Source organism: Notamacropus eugenii, chromosome 2, assembly GCF_028372415.1.
Source record: "Notamacropus eugenii isolate mMacEug1 chromosome 2, mMacEug1.pri_v2, whole genome shotgun sequence".
NCBI classification, from domain to species: Eukaryota; Metazoa; Chordata; class Mammalia; order Diprotodontia; family Macropodidae; genus Notamacropus; species Notamacropus eugenii.
Window position 1 is genome coordinate 464,701,543 of NC_092873.1, and position 21,063 is coordinate 464,722,605.

The 21,063-nt window shown below is 39.4% G+C and overlaps 1 protein-coding gene across 1 annotated transcript in view; it reads right to left on the minus strand.

Moving 5' to 3' along the window:
- The window catches only part of XPR1 (xenotropic and polytropic retrovirus receptor 1), a 219,367-nt gene that overhangs the window by 6,891 nt on the left and 191,413 nt on the right, over positions 1–21,063 (minus strand). Inside the window, exons 13-14 of the mRNA XM_072648484.1 lie at positions 13,604–13,743; positions 10,135–10,353 (exon numbers count right to left, since the gene is read on the minus strand). Coding sequence (XP_072504585.1) covers positions 10,135–10,353; positions 13,604–13,743 — 359 coding nt within the window. The remainder of the gene's footprint in view (positions 1–10,134; positions 10,354–13,603; positions 13,744–21,063) is intronic.

Sequence of the window (21,063 nt, forward strand, 5' to 3'; positions counted from 1 at the left end):
TGCCTACTGGACATTTCAGATAGGATGTCTCACTGGCTAAATATGACCTAAATTCATTATCCTTCCCTCCAAGTCCACTCCTCCTCTACTTTTATAGAAAGCATTAACACTAACATTGTCCTAGTCAGACAGTCACAGTCATCCTCAGTTCTTCCCACTCTCTTACTCAGCTATTTCGTTGTCAAGTTTTGACAATTCTGTATCAAAACATCTATGACATCTCTCTGCATCATCACCTAGATCATCTCTATAACTACATCTATAACATCTCTCAAAGTCCTTATCACCTCTTGCCCTTGACTTTAAAGTGTTCCTTTAAAAATTATTTTTAAAAAATTATTTAAAAAATATTTTTCATTCAACAAAAATTCATCATTCTTCCGCTCTCACAACTGAGAATGAAAGATAAAACTCCCTTTACAAACATGTCTAAGTCAAGCAAACTAGACTTTCACAAAAGACACGTCTCAGTCTGCACCAAGTCCTCTCTGTCAGGAGCCGGGAAGCACGTTTCTTCTTCATACTCATCACCATCATCCTCATCCTCTAGAATTGTGCTTGGCCATCACACCACATCCAAGTTCTTAAGTCTTCCAAAGCTGTTTGTCTTTACAATATTGTTATTAATGTATAAATTGTTTTCTGGTTCCATTCACTTTACTCTGCACTGGGTCATACAAGTGTTCCCAGGTTTCTTGGGAATCATCCCATTCACAGTTTCTTACAGCACCAGTATTATCGGATAACATTTATATGCCATAACTTGTTCAGCCATTCCCTAATTGAAGGGTATCTGCTCAGATTTCCTTTCTTTGATATCTTGAAAAGAGCTATGAATATTTTTTAATATCCTTAAGAGTTGGTTTTGCTTAGGACCAATTCTTCCCTTACTTTACCCTTCCTCTAATTCTTCCTTCTCTCTTGTTCCCTTTCCCTCTTACTTTCAAGTTCTGAGTGAAATGTATTTACGTACCCACCTGTGTGTGAGTGTGTGTGCGTGCATGTGTGTGCATGTGTGTGTGTGTTCTTCCCTCCTCTGACAAGTTCAGATGAAAGGGAGGTTCCCATGTAAGTCACAACTCTCATATCCTCTTACCTGTTTGTAGAGATGTCTTCTTGTGTGCCCTAAGTATGTGAGATAATTTCCCCCAATCTTCTCATCCCCTTAATCCCCAATGTATTCTACTTACCCTCTTTTCATTCTTTTCAAGATCATCAAGACAAAAACAGAACCATTCCTAGGTTTTGTCTAATCAGACTCCCTCTGCAGCCTCTGATGATGATAGGGCTCAGAGGGGATGAAAATACCATCTCCCCACATTTGAATGGAAGCAGTTTATCCTTGTTGAGTTTCTTATGATTGCTAGTGTTTCGATACAGCTCTGCTCCTTTCATCAAGAATTCTTGGTAGTCCTCTATTTCATTAAAGATCCATTTTTTTTCCTGTAGAATTTTACTAAGTTTTGCTAGGTAAATTACTCTTTACTGTAAGCCCGTAAACTTTGCCTTCTGGAATACTGTATCCCAAGTCTTCTACTTTCTAGTGGTGGATAATAAATTGCGTGTGATTGTGGCTCCTTGGTACTTGAATTCCTTCTTTCTGGCTGGTTGCAGTATTTTTTCTTTGACCGGATTTTGTCTATGATGTTCTTGAGAGTCATTTTGAGTTTTCTTTCAGGAGGTTCGGAGTGAATTCTTTCTATTTTCACTTTGCCCAAATAAAATTCCCTACTCTACAGGAAGCCTTCCCTAATCCTCTCAGTTCCACTGCTTTCCCTCTTTAAATTATTTCTGCTTTTATCCTGTACACAGCTTGCTTTGTACGTATTTGTTTGCATGTTGTCTCCCCCCTCCTATTAGAGTCTAAGACCCTGGAGGGCAGAGACTGTCTGTTGCCTCTTTTTGTATCCCCAGCACTTAGCATACTGCCTGGCATATCGTCACAACATGACTAATACAGAAATGTTTTGCATGACTGTATATGTACAACTTAGGGGAGTGAGAGAATTTGGAATTCAAAATTTATAAAGCGGATGTTAAAAATGTTTTTTACATGTAAATAGGGAAAAAATAAATATAACAAGATTTTTTTGTGGTTGTTGATCATTCTAGCCTTCTTTCTGATTTTGGATTTGATGTTAGAACTGTGGAGGGAAGGTCCAAGATAGTCCTGTTTCTGCTACCTTGGGGTACTGAATATTGAATTAATCCAGGTTTGTTTAGTATTTTATTTTACCTCAATTACATGTAAAAAGAATTTTTAACATTCTAAATTCTCTCCCTTTCTCCCTCTCCATCCTCCTCAACGAGAAGGCAAGCGATTCGATATAGGTTATACATGTGTAGTCATGGAAAACATATTTCCACATTAGTCATGTTGTAAAAGAAAATAAAGACAAAAAACCCTCAAGAAAATTAAAGAGTTAAAAAAATATGCTTCAATCTGTATTCATACACAATCAGTTCTTTCTCTGGAGATAGATAATATTTTCATCCTAAATCCTTCAGAGTACTCTTGTATCGTACTATTTTGCTGAGAACAGCTGAGTCATTCACAGTTGATCATCTTACAGTATCGATGTTACTTTGTCTTGTCACTGGACCCATATGACTCCTGAGGAGAGTGAGGCTGGTGGCTTTGCCCAGTCCTGCCTCACTTCGTGTCATGGCCTCACCTCCCTGATGTCATACTCCTCTTCAAGAATGAAAGACAAACAACACCACTTTGTGCACAGTACATATTGCTGTGCATCATCTTCTGTACATTCTTGCAGGGTTTTTTGAGAGCATCAAGCTCATCTTTTCTTGTAGCACAATAATATTTCATCACAATCACATACCATATTTTGTTCAGCCATTTCCCAGTTGATGGGCATCTCCTCAATTTCCAATTCTTTGCCACTAGGAAAGTGCTGCTATAAATATTTCCCTATCTATAGGTCCTTTTCCCCTTTGGTTTTTATCTCTTTTGGGAAAGGGTATATGTGTGGTTTTATAGCCCTTTGGGCATAGTTCCAAACTGTTCTGTAGAATGGTTGAATTTGTGAATGCACAAATAGTGCATTAGTGTCTCATTTCCCTCATCCCCTCCAACATCTGTCCTTTCCCTTTTCTTTCTTATTAGTTAACCTAATAGGCATGAGGTAGTACCTCAGAAGTGATTTAATTTGCATTTCTGTAATCAAGATTTAGAGCATTTTTTCATATGACTTTACTTTGTCTGAAAACTCTTCATACCTTTTATCAAGTGGGAAATGGCTTTTATTTTCATAAATTTGACTCAATTCTCTATGTGCTTGAGAAATGAGGCCTTTATCAGAGAAAGTTGCTTCAAACATTTTTTTCACAGTTGCATTTGTTAACTGTATTTCCCTGTTTCTTGTATTCCCTCTCTCTCCTTTCACTTTGTCCCTCCTCAAAAGTATCTTGCTTCTATCTCCTCCCCCACTCTGTCCTCTCTTCTCTTATCTTTTTCTGCTCCTACTTTCCTGTAGGGTAAGAAAGATTTCTATGCCCAATTGAGCACATATGTCATTCCCTCTTTGAGCCAATTCCAATGAGAGGAAGGTTTGTTCACTCCCTCTCACTTCCTTCATTTTCCCCTCCACAGTAAAAGCTTTTCCTTGCCTCTTTTATGTGAGATCATTTGCCATTCTACCTTTCCCTTTCTCCCAGTGCATTTCCATCTCATGCTTTAACCTAATTTTTTAGATTATCATTCCTTCATATTCAATTCACACGTGTCAGGCTGGAGATCTCAGAACTCCCCCAAGTAGTATGATCTAAGGCAAGTCTGACCTGAGTTTTCCAAGTTCCTGAGCTGGTTTTGCATCTGAACAACAGCAGACTGGGTTCAAGACATTATCAGCAAAACCGAAAGCTGTGCTGGTTCAAAGTGATAAAACTGAAAGCTTCACTTAGGTCTGTGATTCCTTTCCTGGTTATTTATCTTCAGGCTTCCTACTGAGCTAGAAGCTAGAATTGAGGCCTGCTCTGCTCCTAAAGGTCTGAACCACTCTGCTTCTGCTTGCTTTTAGATGTGCTCCTTCATTTTCATTACACTGATCAAGGATTTCCACCACTCTCTAACCTTTTGCATATATCCCTTCCTCAGTCCCTCTGAGATTTGTGACTGGAACCAAACTCAAAAGTGGCTGACAAGGCTTTTAGTTGGTACCTGTTCCTGGTGCCCAGGCATGGGCACATGTCCCATGGGGCATTCTTTTGCTTGGGAAACAGCCTTTCCCTGCATGTTGGAGTGCTCTGTAGCTAGACCTCACTGCATTGTCTGTGGACCTCTCCATCAGTTTCTGCTAACTTGGGCTAGGAAAATGATTCGCTGTGATTTTTTCTCAGATTTCCCCATGGAATTCACTCTTGGTATACTTTCAAGGTCTGTCTGGTGGAGTCTGTACTCACTGTACCTCTTCCTACTAACTGCCATATTGGCTCTGCCTCCTGGGCTTGAGTTTTGCTGGTACACGGTAGATACTCAGTTGCCTGACTAGTTTCCTGTGTTCTCTGCCTTACGTCTCTTTCTCTTCACTAATCTATTTTTCACACAGATGCTAAAGAGCTATTTCTAAAGTAGAGGGTAGACCATATCACTCTTCTGCTCAAAAAAATTCCAGTAACATATAAACTCCTCTGTTGGGCACTTCAAATTCCTTACAATTTTGCTCTAGCCTACCTTTCCCAGGAATCACACACTCTTCATGTACACCATGGTCCAGACAAACCAGTCTACTAGCTCTTCCTCATAGACAATATTCAATTTCCCAACTCTGTGTCTTTGCCTGGACTGTGCCCCATGACTGGAATGTCTTCTCTCCTTACTTTTGACACTAGGACCTCTACTTCCCTTCAAGAGCCAGCTCCTATATGAGGTCTTTCCTAATCTCATTAGCTATTTTTGCCCCCTGAATGAACTTTATATCTACTTACAAGCAAACATGTTACTTCTTATGATATAATGTGAAGTCCTTGAGAGAAATGGTTGTTTCTTTTATTATCTTTGCATTGCTAACATCTAGCACAATGCCTGGTAAAGACTAAAGGCTTAATAAATGCTTACTGAGTGCATTAACAAAATTATGGTATCCAGGGTCACCGAAAGTCGTAGGCTCACAGCAAATTAGAGCAATGAGTTCAGTTTGGAGCAGTCCAGTTAAGAAGAGACGAGGATGATGAGAATGGTAAAGGGCCTGGAAAAAGAAGTCACTAAAGAACAGCTGAAGCAATGGGAACATTTAGCACTAAGAAATGAGTTGTCTTCATAGCAGCCTGTCACATTTAAAAGAGAAGATGTGCTCAATCTTTGACGATCTAGAGGTCAAAATTGAGACTAACATACAGAAGTTCTTTAACTTCTTAAATGAGTAGATTTTAGTTTCAAATAAGAGAAAACTTTCTAACAATTGGAGCTTTCTAATGCTAAAACAGGTTGCCTTTTGAGGCAGTGTATTCTACATATCAGAGGTATTTAAACACAGGCCTGAAGATCCCATCTGTCTAGGCTGCTAGAGAGGATGTTTCCTGTACTGGGTGGCAAGTTACATAAAAAGTCATCCAAACTCTTTCAATTTTGATGTTCCATGACTTTGAACTAGATGGTATACCAAAGTAAGCAGGCAATCCTGCCCTCTTTTTTATTATTTGTGAGACCTTGGATAGTTGCTTAACTTCCGTGGGCATTAGTGTCCTTGTCCACAAAATGAGGGGGTTTCTAAAGTCTCCTCTGGCTCTAAGATTATGCCCCTATAACCGTATTCACAGAATTTGTACTATTTTCCCCAAAGCCTTCTATATTTCAAAGCCAGAGTACTATGGGATTATAGTGACCCCTGCTGTTGACAGGTAGAAATACCATCATTTTAAAAAGTTAAAGACACAAACAATTCATTTTCCTCGACTTCTTTGGCATCCTTGACACTAGCTGAGCAGCACCCTGCACAATGAATTCCATATAACAAGCATTTACCACTTACTTTCAGAAAAGTAACAGAAAAGGAGATGAGACAATAAGGGATTGAAGGTGACTGTGGGGGAGGAAAGAAAGGCATCAAGTAAAAGTCACTTTTTAAAAATTTGGCAGTGAAGGAAAAGGTGCAAGGGGCAGGAGAAGTGACAAAGAAGGGAAGGCTTTTCTGGGTTTTGTTCTGTTTTTTAAGGTGGAAGAAATCCATTTGTAGGTAGACAGAAAGAAGCCACTGAAATGGAAAGTGAAGAGAAAAGGAACTAAGAGAGATCTGATAGAACAAGATCCTAGAGCAAACTCAACGAGATGAGGTCTGGGGCGAGGAGGTAAGGTCAGTTGTGAAAAAAGGTGCTCCTTCTGTGAGAAGGAGGGAAAGAGAAGAATGTCAGTGGGGGTAGAGAAGGCATGTAAAAAAGAAGTTCTAAGAAGGATGACCAAAGGAAGTAAGGTCACCTGTGGACAGCGAGGGAGACTGAAGTGGGAAAGGTTCACTGACGGTGGCCCCTTTGGGATAGAAAAGGCTGAAGGACAGCAATGAAGGAAGACCTTTCTGAGGTTAAATAACAGGGATGTGGAGTGGACTCAATCAGTAAGGTTTCATGTCTGGAAATGGAGAAGATGGAGATGGGCAAAGTAGCAAATCTTGTGACTGCCATCTCGCCATCATTTCTTACCTTAAATCTGCGATCTTCTCTAATTTATTTCAAGTCCTGATCTCGACTTGCCTGGACAATGGCCATGGACTCCAAATTCAGCTCCCTGCCACATTTCGTTCCCCTCTCCAATCCCTCCTCTTTCCTTAAGCCCAGTCTGACAAGGTTAATACACTTGTCACTCTCATATTCAAACTTCAGTGGTGACCTGACACTGCTTCTAATATAAATTTGTTTAAAGTTTATATAGCCTTTCATAACCTACTTCCAATCCTTTCCTGTCTCATTATACGGTTAATCTTGTTATACTAAATGATCTATCTAAACTGGCCTTCTTTCTCTTCCTCATATGTCTTGGTTATTCCCTATACCTGGAATGCACTTTCTTCAATTTTGCCTCATAAAATTTCTCATTCTCTTCAAGACTAAGCTCAGGGGCTTCTACAAGAAGCCTTTCCTGTTCTTCCTACTGCCCTTCTTTCCTAACCACCTCATATTTGTTTTTATTTATTTTACATATATACTTATAAATGTACCTGCTATCTTCAATGATGGAACACAAGTTCCTTGAGGGGTAAAGACTACCTTTTTTTTTCTTGGTCTATCTCCTCCCCCTCCTCCAAGTGTCTAGCTGGCAGTGGCATTCAGTAGGTGCTTAAGAAATGTTGGCTGATTGACACCTAGATAGACATGGCAAAAAATTAAGGTGTAAAGGTGCTTCTAGTTTTAGTGGAAGTATCATTGAAACGAATGACAACAGGGGTTCTGCCTGGTAAAGGAAGTACGTGAAACCAGAAGGACTAGATACACAGGAAAGAGTTCAGGAAGCAGCAGTTTTGATGAGGACAATGTTTACACTGGATATGTTTAGTGGGACTGAAAGGGTCCTTGAGATAGGGTAGGAACCTATAGTCAGAGAGAAGAGTTTCAGAGTGTGAAATGTATAGCCAATTATTAATGACTTTCTGATCCTCCACATTTTTTTCATCCTCCTCCTCCTCCTCACTATGAGCAATCAAGAACTGACTACGAAGTATTCTGGAACTTCTAAAGAATCCTCAGAGTTCATGCTCCATGACAGTATTACAGATGTCAGAGCATTTCAACGAAACTTCTGGGTATTTTCAGTAATAAATTATCATGAATGACAACACATACTGAATTCCACGTTGCAGTAGGTTGAATTCTAGCAATATTTCAATACACTTCATTCAAAGAATTATGAGGGAAATAAGTATGCATCAGTTGTTCTCAAGCAATGGAATGTGTTTGCACTGTCATACCTATGGACAGTCATTTTAACCACTACACTTTCTTTCCAAGAAAGACCCCCTTCATGTCACCCTGGACTCCATGGTCAACATTTGTTGTTCTGTTGTTGCTGAGTCGTTTCAGTCATGTCCAACTCTCTGTAAATCTAATTTAGGATTTTCTTGGCAAGGATACTGGAATGGTTTGCTATTTCCTTCTCCAGCTCATTTTACAAAGGAGGAACTAAGGCAAACAGGGTTAAGTGACTTGCCCAGGATCACAAAGCTAGTAAGTGTCTGAGGCTAGATTTGAACTCAGAAAGATGCATCTTTCTGACTTTAGGCCTGGCACTCCATCCACTGAGCCACCTAAGAGCCCCATTTCACCATTACAGTCACAGTCTTATATTCTACAGTCTTTCATCTCCTTAAATATCTTCCGTGCTCATAATGATACAATGGGTATACAAACACTGTATACTTTCTCTGTTACTACTCTTATGTGGCTCACTAAAAATTCATGCTAATTCTCCAGAATCAGAGATGACAAATCATAGAGTTGGAAAAACTCGCAGAAGCTGAACAAGAATCCTTTCTACTGCACCCCTGACACATGGTGGTTCAATCTGGGCCTCGTGGGAAGGGAAGCTTACTATCTCTTGAGGGAACTCCCTTCATTTTAAAGCAATTCTCATTAGAAAACCTTTCCTGCATCAGGATACAATCACAGAACAGGCTGAAATCCCTCCTCTATATGACAGCCCTTCAAATACTTGAGTATAGCTATTATAATCTCCTAAGATCTTCTCTGCTTAAAAATAAAAATTCAGAATTCTTTCAGTGGATACTCCTATGCCTTAAAAGTCTACCCATCTTCTTATGACCTTGGTCACCTTTCTCTGATCTAATTCTAGTTTGTTAATGTCCTCCTGCAGATGTGGTCTGACCAGGGTACACTATGCCTTTATTAATGCCAAGACTGCATTCTCCTTTTCAGTTATTAAGTCTTTATCATGTTGAACTAAAACCTCCAATTAGCTTTTTCCTTACATGGTCTGGTACCTGCTGGGCCTTTCCTATCTTTTACTTCTATAGCAGAATTTTTAATGTAGTAAGATTTTTAATTTATCCCTATTAAATCTCATGGTAAGAGAGTTTATCTGTCATTCAAGACTGTTGGGAATGTTGGGAAACCAGATATGTATTCAGTGTATTAGCTATCCCTCTCTGATGGCATGGTCTTCTTCGCAAAGGACAAACACACACACACTTATCCCTCAGGTTAAAAGCTTTTATCTGAGTCACTGATAAAAATATTGAATTGAATAGGCCTAAGCATAGATTCCCCAGGGGCATTACACTAGAGAGCTTCTGTGAAACTGAAATGGCCCTATTAGGATCACTTTTGGTTCCAAATGACTAGTTCTAAATGTACCTCACTATTATCACTCACCCCTACGCTTACCATCTTGTCCAAAAGAGCATCATGAATGAGTACTGGGGACAGTCTATGAGGATGTCAACAACAGAAGACATTAACAGAAGACATTAATATAAACTTTAAAAGAAGAATGCTTGCTAAAAATGGCTGCCTCAAGGTAGTAGATTCACCCTCACTGAAGGCCTCTCAAAGGCACTAGATGGCTACAATTTGGAGGTGTTTAAGGGGGGTATTCTTGTTCATATACAGGTGAACAAAGGCAGAACCTTTGATGTCTCTTCCAAAACTAAGACTCTCTGATTTTAATTAGCAAGGAAACATTTATGTACTGTAAAGGTATCTGATACATTATGTGCTGTAAGGGTAGCTGAAAACAGTTCAACTTTTCAAACAGATAATTCAGAATAATTTTAATTAGTTTTGTTTCCTTTCTCCACAACCAAGCTAGCTCAAAAGTAGATTCCAGGTCAGGTAAAAATGAAATGAACTACCTCAGAAGGCAGTAAATTCACCATCAGTAGAGACCTTCAAAAGGTATCTAGACAGCTTCTATCTGAGGGTTCTATAGTAAGGAAGTAAGCATATGCTAAAGTTTTAATTAGGGGGTTTATGATGTAATGAGATTTTATTATAGGTAACAGATAGTGTCCCTAATGCCTTAGTTTTAGGCTTTAACATCTTAAAACTGCACTAAAGACTCTTGGGGCCTCCTACACAGAAGTTGTTTGTGAGATCTCACTTTTCTAGTCTAAATGTTACTTTCTGCTAGAACAGAAAAGAAGCAAGTACTCTGAAAATAGACACAATACATACTGAGTCAGGTAAGGTCGGCGCAGTGTCAGGGCCTGGTTGCACTTCCATGTCCTGATCTTCTGACGGTTCCGCACACCCTCTTCCTGGTCCATCATCTGCTCTAGCAGCGTCTGATCATCTGCATTCATGGGAGCCACAGAGATGTCTCGCACGGCACGAAATTCACCACAGTTGTTTAGATGTTCATTTTCCAACCGAAAGAAATTCCACACAAACCGCCTTTAAAGTGGGGGACAGAATGAACACAGAAAATATATTTGTTATAACGTCAAAATGTACTTCAAAAAATATATCCTCTGCACATCAGAGAACAAAAGAAAACTTACAAAGAAGCAAAGAAAAGATGGACAGCTCTCAACGTAAAGTGGAGTATTTATTATATGGGCTTTCTTGAAATGGAAATTTAATGCTTTATATTTTGAATCCTCTTTTATGGTCTGCGGTGCACATGACATATTTTTTTTCCCTTTTCTTATTTTGTATTTAAGTTTATATGTTTCTTTTTCTTTTCTGTATTGTGTTTTTAAGTTTTAGCATTTAAGTCTAAAAGAAAAGGAAAAAAGTTTTAAAAAAATTTCCTGAACCACACCACCACAAAACTTCCAATATAACCTTTAAGAACTAGTAGAGCCTTTGAGTGCAATAAATGGTCTGCAGACCAACTAGCAAAAAATTCCCACAACATTTCTTTATATACAGTGGTTTCCAAGAGTTAAGCAAATCATTTTTAAAGATCTATACATTTGGACATCTGCAACCTTCTGGATGATCAAATTTCCATTTTTAGAAACAAAGTGAGTGTATAAATGGGGTAAGAAGAGAGGAAAGAACATAGGGAAATTCAGTTCAAAAATATCTTAGTCCTACCAATAAACATATTATTTAAGATTTGAACATTCATAAGTAATAAAAATAATTACCACTTCTATCACTAGGAAAAAAATGACATTCCAGGGGAAGTTGCTTTGAACTGTTGCTTTTGACTTACAAAACCTACTGCTCCCTGCAGCACAGGACAAGGATTAATGCAGTTTTGCAGAGTTTAGAATGCATAAAGAGTAATAATTATGAAAGCTCCCTCTTACTAAAACTTTATGGCCTGTAAAGTCCTAACAACAATCTAAGAATCTGAAGTAATATTATCTCCATTTTATACATGAGGAAATTAAAGCTTTAGTTTCTTCAAGAAACTTGTCTATATTACATGGTCACACCAATGAGTAACAGCAGAGCTGGGAACTGGCCTCCTGACTCTAAGGTTAGTGTTGTTTCCACTACCTGGTGAAGGGAGCAACACCATATTATTCTGGAAAGGGTCTTTAATGCTAGAATTAGTAGTTCATGCTGTAGTAAGGAGGGAGTACTGAAGTCTTGGAAATTTTTAAGGAGGTGAGTGATGTGATCAGAGCAGTATGTTAGAGAGATTTTACAGACAACACTGGGAAGACTGGATGCTAGAATACTGGTGAAGCAGCTATAAAAACTGCCTAGAAGAGATGAGGGACTAAACTGTGTCAGAAATAGGAAAGAAGAGCTAGTGAAACACAGTGCTGGGGTAGAATCAAAAGAAACTGGCAACTGAGTGGCTGAGGAGGCAGCAAGAAATAGGGGAAGTGGGAAGAGAGGTTGAGAATACAGTGACACTGAAGATGAGGGAAGAGGTTAGTCAACAGTACCAAACATTTCAGAGAGATTAAAGATCAGGACAGAAAAATGGTCATTGAATTTGGTGATTGGGAAGTCACTGTTGATCTCAGAACTATTTCTGTAAAGTGACCACATGGCATATAGATAGAGCAATAGAGTCTGCAAGAGACAGAGCAGGAGTTCAATCCTGCAGGTGGGCAGGTAGGTGGACCAGTGGATAGAGTGCTGGTCCTAGAGTCAGGAAGACCCAGGTTCAAATCTGACCTCAGACACTTCTTAGCTGTGTGACCCTGGGCTGAGCTGGAGAAGGAAATGGCAAAGCACTCCAGAATCTCTGCCAAGAAAACTCCAAATGGGGTCACAAAGAGTTGGATTTGACTTAAAACAAATGAACAACATGACCCGAGGCAAATAACTTGAAATTTCTGTAAGCCTTAGTCTCCTTGGCTGTAAAGTGAGTATATTAATGCCTGCAGTAACCATACCCAAGGGCTGCAGTAAGGACCAAACAAGACAATCTAAATGCTTTGCAAACTTCAAAGTGCTCTACTAATGCCAGCTATCATTATGGAGCAGTGAGGAACAAAGCCAGATAGAAAAAGGACTGAAGAATAAGTAGGTGGTGAAAAAGTAACAGCTGAGTGTAGACTATTCTTTTTAAAAACCTGTCATTAAGAAAAAGAGAAGAGAGGACAATAACTTGGGAAAGTAACAAGGTTGAGAGAAGGTTTTTCTGAAGGATGAGACATGAGAGCATATCTGAGGAAGCAATAGAGAGAGATGATTGAGAAGAAATGCCTTATGAAACAAAGTCAAGAGGGATGGCAAGGGGGCAGATCAAAGGTGAAGATGGTTTATTCTGGGCTACAGGAGGGCCATATCATTCTCTGAGACTAGCAAGAGAAGTTATGGATTACTGAGTGCACTGAGAACTTTAGAGGAGGGAAATGAAGGGGCACTCATTAGCTCTATCTTTCTGATAAAGTAGGAGGCAGATTCATCTGCTCAAAGTAATGTGGGAAGGGACAGATTTGAGGTTTGGAACTTCTGTTGCAGGTAATGTGCTGCAGAGGAGAATAAAAGAGTCAGTGTGAGCCAAAGAAGGCAGGAATTCCTTTCCGTATCGCTGGCCTCCATACACAACTAATGTTACATCTTGGTTATTCTAGGTCAGTATGTCATTAGGCTTTCACTTGTAAAACACAACGTTCTGCCATCATTGCTAATAGCTTTCTTTTCAGAAATACACAAGGTAATTTCTGTTACAAAGAGTTACTATTTTTTAAAAAGAAGGGAACCAAAGAAGAAGATTTTGCTCTTTCCCACATTCCAAGCCTGGAAGTCTGGGATGTCTGACGGCAGCTGAAAGGCTTCAGCCCTAAATAGTTCTTGGTGGCAGCTGGGTAGAGCGAACCGAGCCAACAATGAAGCCAGGAAGCCCTGGTTGTGTTCAAGGCCCAACATGAGCACGTGCAGGCTCTGTAATCCCGGGCAGAACCTCTCTGAGGAAACTCTTTGAGACTCAAGTTGCAGTGAGGATGCTCATCTACTCTGGTTGAAGGAGTTTTGTCACTTGGGAGTTCCCTATACCAATTAAATTATGGGCCGAGTCTCTATCGTTGTTTATCTAATACAAAAATCACCTCTGTAGCAGAGTGAGCTGAAAATGCAAGTTCTGACTTATAGGCATATTCTTAGAATCAGTCAATTCACATTTCTTGAATTAGTGGTTTTCTAATTGGTTTACACAAGATAAAAAAAAATTTTCTTTCTTCCTTGGTTAAAATAAATCTGAAAGAAAAATTTCAGTTCATTCACTTACCGGAAAACCTCAAGGGGAGCAAATACAGTAGAGATGATGTCCCCAACATGAGGGGTCAGATTCAGGGTGATCACATAGATTTGGATAGTCCAAGAAAAGCGCAGTATCACATCTTCAATGATGGCTGAGTAATAATAGGCCTGAAATATGACAGCAACATAGGAAAGATTACCAATATACTTTGTACAAAGGAAAGAACAAAGAAATATATTTATTTTTTGTGTGTACTATGAACCACAAGGTTTTATTAAAGGTTCTTGTCTTATTAAAAAGGGGAGAGAGCTGAATTTTCATTTCCAGTCTGGAACTCAATGCTGTTCAAATGATTCACTTAGGGAAATTAAAACAATTTCAGTTAACAAGTAAGCTCAAACTACAATCACACTTCGGACAAAAAACCACTATCATAGTAATTTAGAGAAAATGGTTACAGAAACAAAGACATTTATGAATGACCAATTTATAAGATTCGAATACTGTGTAATGACTAGTTCATCAATTCCACAAGAAATTTCCATTTATTAACTCTCTGTATCCTTTTTCATATATATTACTACTGAATTTGAGAACTGAAGTAGCCTTAACTTAAATAATGAAAACATTAAAAAATTAGACGTTTTCCGTCCTCTGCAAGATCCTATTTTGTATGTTGTATGTTCAGTTTGAACTCTCTTGTTCAGTACTTCTTGTAGAAGAGTAGCAGCCTGGCTAAAGTTTCTGACCATATCTCAGCCTCAGTCTCACCCTGGAACTTCCATCACTGTCTAGGGTTTCCTCACTCCAGTCTTCTTATCCTGGAATATGCTGTCAGGCCAGCCCCTTTCTCTCGTTGGCAAGTTCCTCCTGGGGTCTCCACTTTGGGGACTGTCCTAGAGTAGTTCAACTTCTTTCTCCTCCTGGCCATGACTCTGGACTTTCTGAACTCACAGAGTGAGCACCTTCCTTCTTCCTTTCCCTTGCTTTTCAGCTGCCTTTTACGTGTTTCTCCCCTCCTTAGAATGTATCCTTGAAGGCAGGGACTTTCTTTCTGCTCATATTTGCATTTCCAGCACGTAAGCACAGTGCCTGGAACTCAGTAAGTGCTTAACACAGACCTGCTTAACATCTGCCTATACAGTTAAGGAAGGCAGCTTGGTACACTGAAAAGAATGGAAGACTGGGGTTCAAATCTTGCTGAAATGCTGCATACATGACCTTGGAGAAGCCACTTGGTCCCTAGGCCTTCGCTTCCTCAACAGTAAAATGAAAAGTCTGTTCTACATGGTTTCTGTGGCTCCTTCTAGTTCTAGATCTATACTATACATACGGATCTTAACTATATGTAAAAAAAGTAGATTAAACCATTCTGTGTCAATAGGACATATATCATCTTCAATGATCAATCAATAAATTAATCAGTAAACATTTATTAAGCACCTACCATGTACAAGGAATTGGGCTGGTTTGCTGAGGATACAAAGACAAAATTGTAACAGTCCCTGCCCTCAAGGACGTTAGATTTTATTAGGGAGATAAGAAGTATATATAAATACAATGTAATGGGGGGGGCTAGAAGTGGTGAGTAATCAGTAAAGTTTTCATACAGAAGTTTGCATTTAAAGAAGCAAGGCTTTCTAGAGTGTAGAGGCAACGAGGAAGTACTTTATAAGCATAGAGAGATGGAAGAGAGGGGCATTTGTGTGAGAAACAGCAATAAAACCTGCTTGGCGGGAGTACAGCAGGAGGAAAAAGAGAGGTAGACTAAAACTGGAAAAGGTGAGCTAGGGTCAGCTGTGGTAACATGTCTACACTATTAATACCCACGATTTCAGGAGTGTGAGCACCTCTTCCACTGTGAAGATCATAGCCCTTCTACGTGATGGAGAGACTGCCACAGCGAGGTGGTCATGACTGAAAATGTTATGGGTGAGATGGCTTCGAGAACATAGCCACAGTCCACTGCTGGGCTGGCTGCTGCTGTTGTTCAGCAACCATAGCACACCAAGTCCTTCTTTCTTCCACTATCTCCAAAAGTCTGTCCAATGTCATTTATTGTTTCCATGATACTATCCATTCATTTCATCTTCCACCATCCCCTTCTCCTTTTGCCTTCAATCTTTCCCAACATCAAGGTCTTTTCCAATGAGTCCTGTCTTCTTATTATGTGGCTGAAGTATTTAAGTTTCAGCTTCAGTTATTTGTCCTTCCAATGAATAGTCTGAGTTAATTTAAGTATTCACAGATTTGATCTTCTTGCTGTCCAAGGTACCCTCAAAAGTCTCTTCTAGAACCACAACTTGAAAGCATCAATTCTGAAGCACTCAGCTTTCCTTATAATCCAACTCTAACAGTCCTATATTATTAATGAAAAAATCATAGCTTTGACAAAATGGACTTTTGTTGGCAAGGCGATGTCTCTGCTTTTTCAGTATGTTGTCCAATCTGTCATAGCTTTCTTTTTTTTTTAAATTATTTATTTATTTTTAGATTATGACATTCATTTCCATGAAGTTTTGAGTTCCAATTTTTCTCCTCATCTCTCCCCTCCTCCCATCCCATAACACCTTGCATTCTGATTGCCCTTTTCCTCAATGTGCCCTCCCTTCTATCACACCCCACCCTTCCCTTATTCCCATCTTCTCTCTTTTCTTGTAGGGCAAGATAGATTTCTATACCCCATTACCTGTACATCTTATTTCCCAGTTATACGCAATAACAACTCTCAAGTTTCGTTTCTAATACTTTGAATTCCAACTTTTCTCTCTTCCTCCCTCCCCACCCATCCTCACTGAGAAAGCAACCAATTCAATACAGGCTACATATACGTCGTTTTGCAAAAGACTTCCATAAGTCATGTTGTGTAAAACTAACTATATTTCCCTCCATCCTACCCTGTTCCCACTTTATTCTATTCTCTTTGACCTTGTCCCTTCCCACAACTATTTGCTTCTAGTTACTCCCTTCTCCCATTTGCCCTCCCTTCTACCATCCCCCTCATCCCACTTGTCCCCATCTCCTCTATTTTCCTCTCTCATCCCTTAATTTTATTTTTTTTATAGATATCATCTCTTCTGATTCAACTCAACCTGTATTGTGTGTGTGTGTGTATGTGTATGTGTATAATCCCTCCACCTAGCCAAATACTGAGAAAACTCTCAAGAGTTACAAATATTATCTTTCCATGTAGGAATGTAAACAGTTCAGCTTTAGAAAGTCTTTTATGATTTCTCTTCCTGTTTACCTTTTCATGCTTCTCTTGATTCTTGTGTTTGAAAGTCAAATTTTCTCTTCATTTCTGGTCTTTTCATCAAGAACGCTTGAAAGTCCTCTATATCATTGAATGATCATTTTTTCCCTTGAAGCATTATACTCAATTTTGCTGGGTAGGTGATTCTTGGTTTTAATCCCAATTCCTCTGACTTCTGGAATATCCTGTTCCAAGCCCTTCAATCCCTTAATGTTGAAGCTGCCAGATTCTGTGTTATCCTGATTGTATTTCCACAATACTTGAATTTTCTTTCCAGCTGCTTGCAATACTTTCTTCTTGATCTGGGAACTCTGAAATTTGGCCACAATATTCCTAGGAATTTCTCTTTTTGGGTCTCTTTCAGGCAGTGATCAGTGGATTCTTTCAATAATTATTTTGCTCTCTGGTTCTAGAATATTAGGGCAGTTTTCCTTGATAATTTCATGAAAGATAATTAGGCTCTTATATGATCATGGCTTTCAGGTAGTCCCATAATTTTTAAATTGTCTCTCCTGGATCTATTTTCCAGGGCAGTTGTTTTTCCAATGAGATATTTCACCTTATCTTCTATTTTTTCATTCTTTTGGTTTTGTTTTGTAATTTCTTGGTTTATCATATAGTCATTAGCTTCCCTCAGCTCCACTTTCATTTTTAAAGAACTATTCTCTTCAGTGAGCTTTTGAACCTCCTTTTCCATTTGGCTGATTCTACTTTTTAAAGCCTTTCTCTCCTCATTGGCTTTTTGGACCTCTTTTTCCAATTGAGTTACCTATTTTTAAGGATGTTATTTTCTTCAGCATTTTTTGGGGTCTCCTTTAGCAAGCTGCTGACTCGCTTTTCAAGCTCTTCCATTGCCTGAGCCCACTGAATATTCATTTTGGAGGTATTGGATGCAGACTTGACTTTCTGTGACAGTATGCCTTGTTCTTCCTCATCTGAAAGGATGGAAGGAAATACCTGTTCACCAAGAAAGTAACCTTCTATGGTTTTATTCCCCCCCCCCCTTTTTTTGTACATTTTCTCAGCCAGTTACTTCTGAATCCTTTGTCAAGAAGAAGGTCCTAGTGCTCCTCCTCACCCCAGGACGGTGCTCAGGGCTGAGATTCAGGTCAACTGCTCAATTCCCCCAGGGGCTTTAAGCTGAGCCTCTCCCAGGATGGAAGCTGCTGTCCAAATGGGCCACTGCCATGCAGTGCTGCTGCCTACTGCTGCTGCCTGGGGCCCGTGCTGAAGGGAACCATGTTCCCCCCTTGTCCAGCTGGAAAAGCCCTCTCATTGACCTTTGAAGCTTTCTTTGGTGCTTGTGGGTTGAGGGATCTGAGATCCTCCCCGCTGGGAATTCTGCCCCGAAGGCCTGTTCCCAGTCCTGTTCCTCCCAGTGCTGTGAGGCCAAGGCTGGGCTCCATTCGCTCAGTGCCCGATGGGATAGATCTTTCTTGTTGGCCATCCAGGTTACCTTTGGCTGGAAATCTCTTTCACTCTGTTGTTCTGTGACTTCTGCTGCTCTAGAATTTGTTGAGTCATTTTTTACAGGTATTTTATGGGTTGTGGGGGAAGAGCTAGAGTTTGCGCGTCCTTTTACTCCATCAACTTGGCTCCGCGCACCGCCCCCCCCCCCCCCCCCCTGCCCATAGCTTTCTTTCCAAGGAACAAACATCTAATTTCATGGCTGCAGTTACCATCTGCAGTGATAATTGAGCCCAAGAACATAATATCTGATAGTGTCTATTTAATATTCCTCTATTTGCCAGAAGTAATAGGACCAATAGATGCCATGATCTTAGTTTTATTTTTTAATAATGCTTCAAACTAGCTTTCACACTCTCCTATTTTACTCTCATCAAGAGGTTTCTCAATTCTTCATTTTCTGATCTGTATCAGCTTTCTGTATCACTGTCATATCTGAAGTTGTTATAATTCTCCCGGCAATTTTATTTCCACCTTTTGATTTGTCCAGTCTGTCATTTTGCATGATGTACTCTACATATATGTTAAATAACTAAGGTGACAATATACAGCCTTGTCGTACTCCTTTCCCAGTCTTGAACCAATCAGTTGTTCCATGTTCACTTCTAACTGTTGACTCTTGATTCTCATATGGGCTTCTCAGAAAACAAGTAAGACCCATCTCTTACCACAATTTGTTGTCATTCATACTTTAAAAGGCTTTAGAGTAATCAATGAAGCAGAAGTATTTGTTTTTCTGGAACTCCCTGGCTTTCTACACTATGCAGAAAATGTTGGCAATTTGGTCTCTAGCTCCTCTGCCTCTTTGAAAACCAGCCTGCTCCTCTATTAAATCCTGATTCATATATTACTGAAGCTCAGCTTGCATAATCTTAAGCATAACTTTGCTGGCATGTAAAATGAGTGAAACTGTTTGACAGTTTGAACATTCTTTGGCATTGCTCTTAAGATGGGAGTGTAAAATTGACCTTTTCCAATCCAGTGGACACTGCTGAATTTTCCAAATTTGCTGGCATTCTGACTTCAACGCTTTAACAGCATCATCTTTTAGGATTTTAAACAGTTCAATTGGTATTCCATCACTTCCACTAACCTTACTGTTAGCAAGGCTTCCTAAGGCCCACTTGATTTCATTCTCCAGGATGTCTGCCTAAGTCAGTAACCATACCATTGTGTTTATCAGTGATGTTAAAATCTTTCTTGTATATTCCTTCTGTATATCTCTTGCCACTTCTTCTTAATCTTTTATATTTCTGTTAAGTTCCTACCATTTTGGTCTTTTATCATGCCCATTTTTGCATAAAACATTCCACTGATATCTCTAGTCTTCCTGAAGAGACTCATCTTTCCCACTCTATTGTTTTCTTCTACTTCTTTGCATTGCTTATTTAAGAAAACCTTCTCTCTCTTTGCTATTTTCTAGCATTCTGTATTCAGTTGGGTTTATCCTTCCTTTTCTCCTTTGCCTTTCTCTTCCTTTCTTTCCTGTTATTTGTAAAGCCTCATCAGACTGCCATTTTGCTTTCTTGCTCTTCTTTTTCTTTGGGATGTTTTTGGTTGCTGCCTCCCATACAATATTGTAAATCTCTGTCCATAGTTCTTCAAATACTCTGTCAGATCTACTCCCTTAAATACTTTCATCACTTCTGCTTCATATTTGCGGGACTCCAACCTACTGCACCTTGATTTCACAAGCCTCATAAGCAGCAAAAGTTGTATATGAGGTATATGTCTCCAGCAACAGCAGGGACATGACTGTGAGGTCAAGCATGCCTCCTTGGGAACCCAGCTGGGCAGAATATCCCTTAAGTAAATTGTACAGAATTCTATATCATGAAGACAGGACAATGGGTTGTAAAAGTTATACATTTTATATCTTTGTGCTCTCCCAGGAAACGTATGTTTGCCTCTCCTTATCTTGGAATGTAACCATGACGTCAATTCTGAAGTAAAAGTTGACTCCTAAAGTGGCTTGGGGCAGTCACTTGTTCCCAAGCCTGTCCAGGCTATGCCTTGAACAATTTCATGTATGTGTTTTCTTCTATTCCCACATGCGCTGTTGCCCCCTTACAGGTGACCCCTGTTCAAACTACTGCACGGGACACAGCACATACTCATAAAGAATTTTGTTTAAGTTATACCTATATAGTTTGATGATTTCCCCTTCTTTGTTCAATTTAAGCCTAAATTTTGCAATAAGAAGCTCATGATCTGAACCACATCTGAACCAGTAAGCTCCAGGTCTTGCTCTAACTGACGTATTAAGTTGCAAAGTATATAATCAATTTGATTTCAATATTGACTATCTAGTGATGTCCATGTGAAGTCACCTTTTGGCTTGCTGAAAAAGAGTGTTTGCTATGACCAGCAAGTTATCTTAACAAAACTGTATTAGTCTCTGTCCTGCATCACTGTGTACCCTAAGGCTGAAGTGGACTGTTATTGTAATTATCTTTTTTCGATGTGACTTTTTTTTTTTTTATGTTATTTCTAGAAGGTGTGATAGGTCTTAATAGAATTGAACAATTTTGGCCTCTGGCATCATTGGTTGGAGCATAGATTTGTATTACTGTTATGTTGAATAGTTTGCCTTGGATTTGAACAGATATCATTCTATTTATTACTTTTGAGGATTATGCCCTGGTACTGCTTTTCTCACCCTTTTATTGCTTATGAGGGCTGCTCCATTTCTTCTAAGGGATTTTTGCTCACAGTAGTAGATGTAACAATTTCCTGAATAAAATTCATTCATTCTCTCCCATTTAAG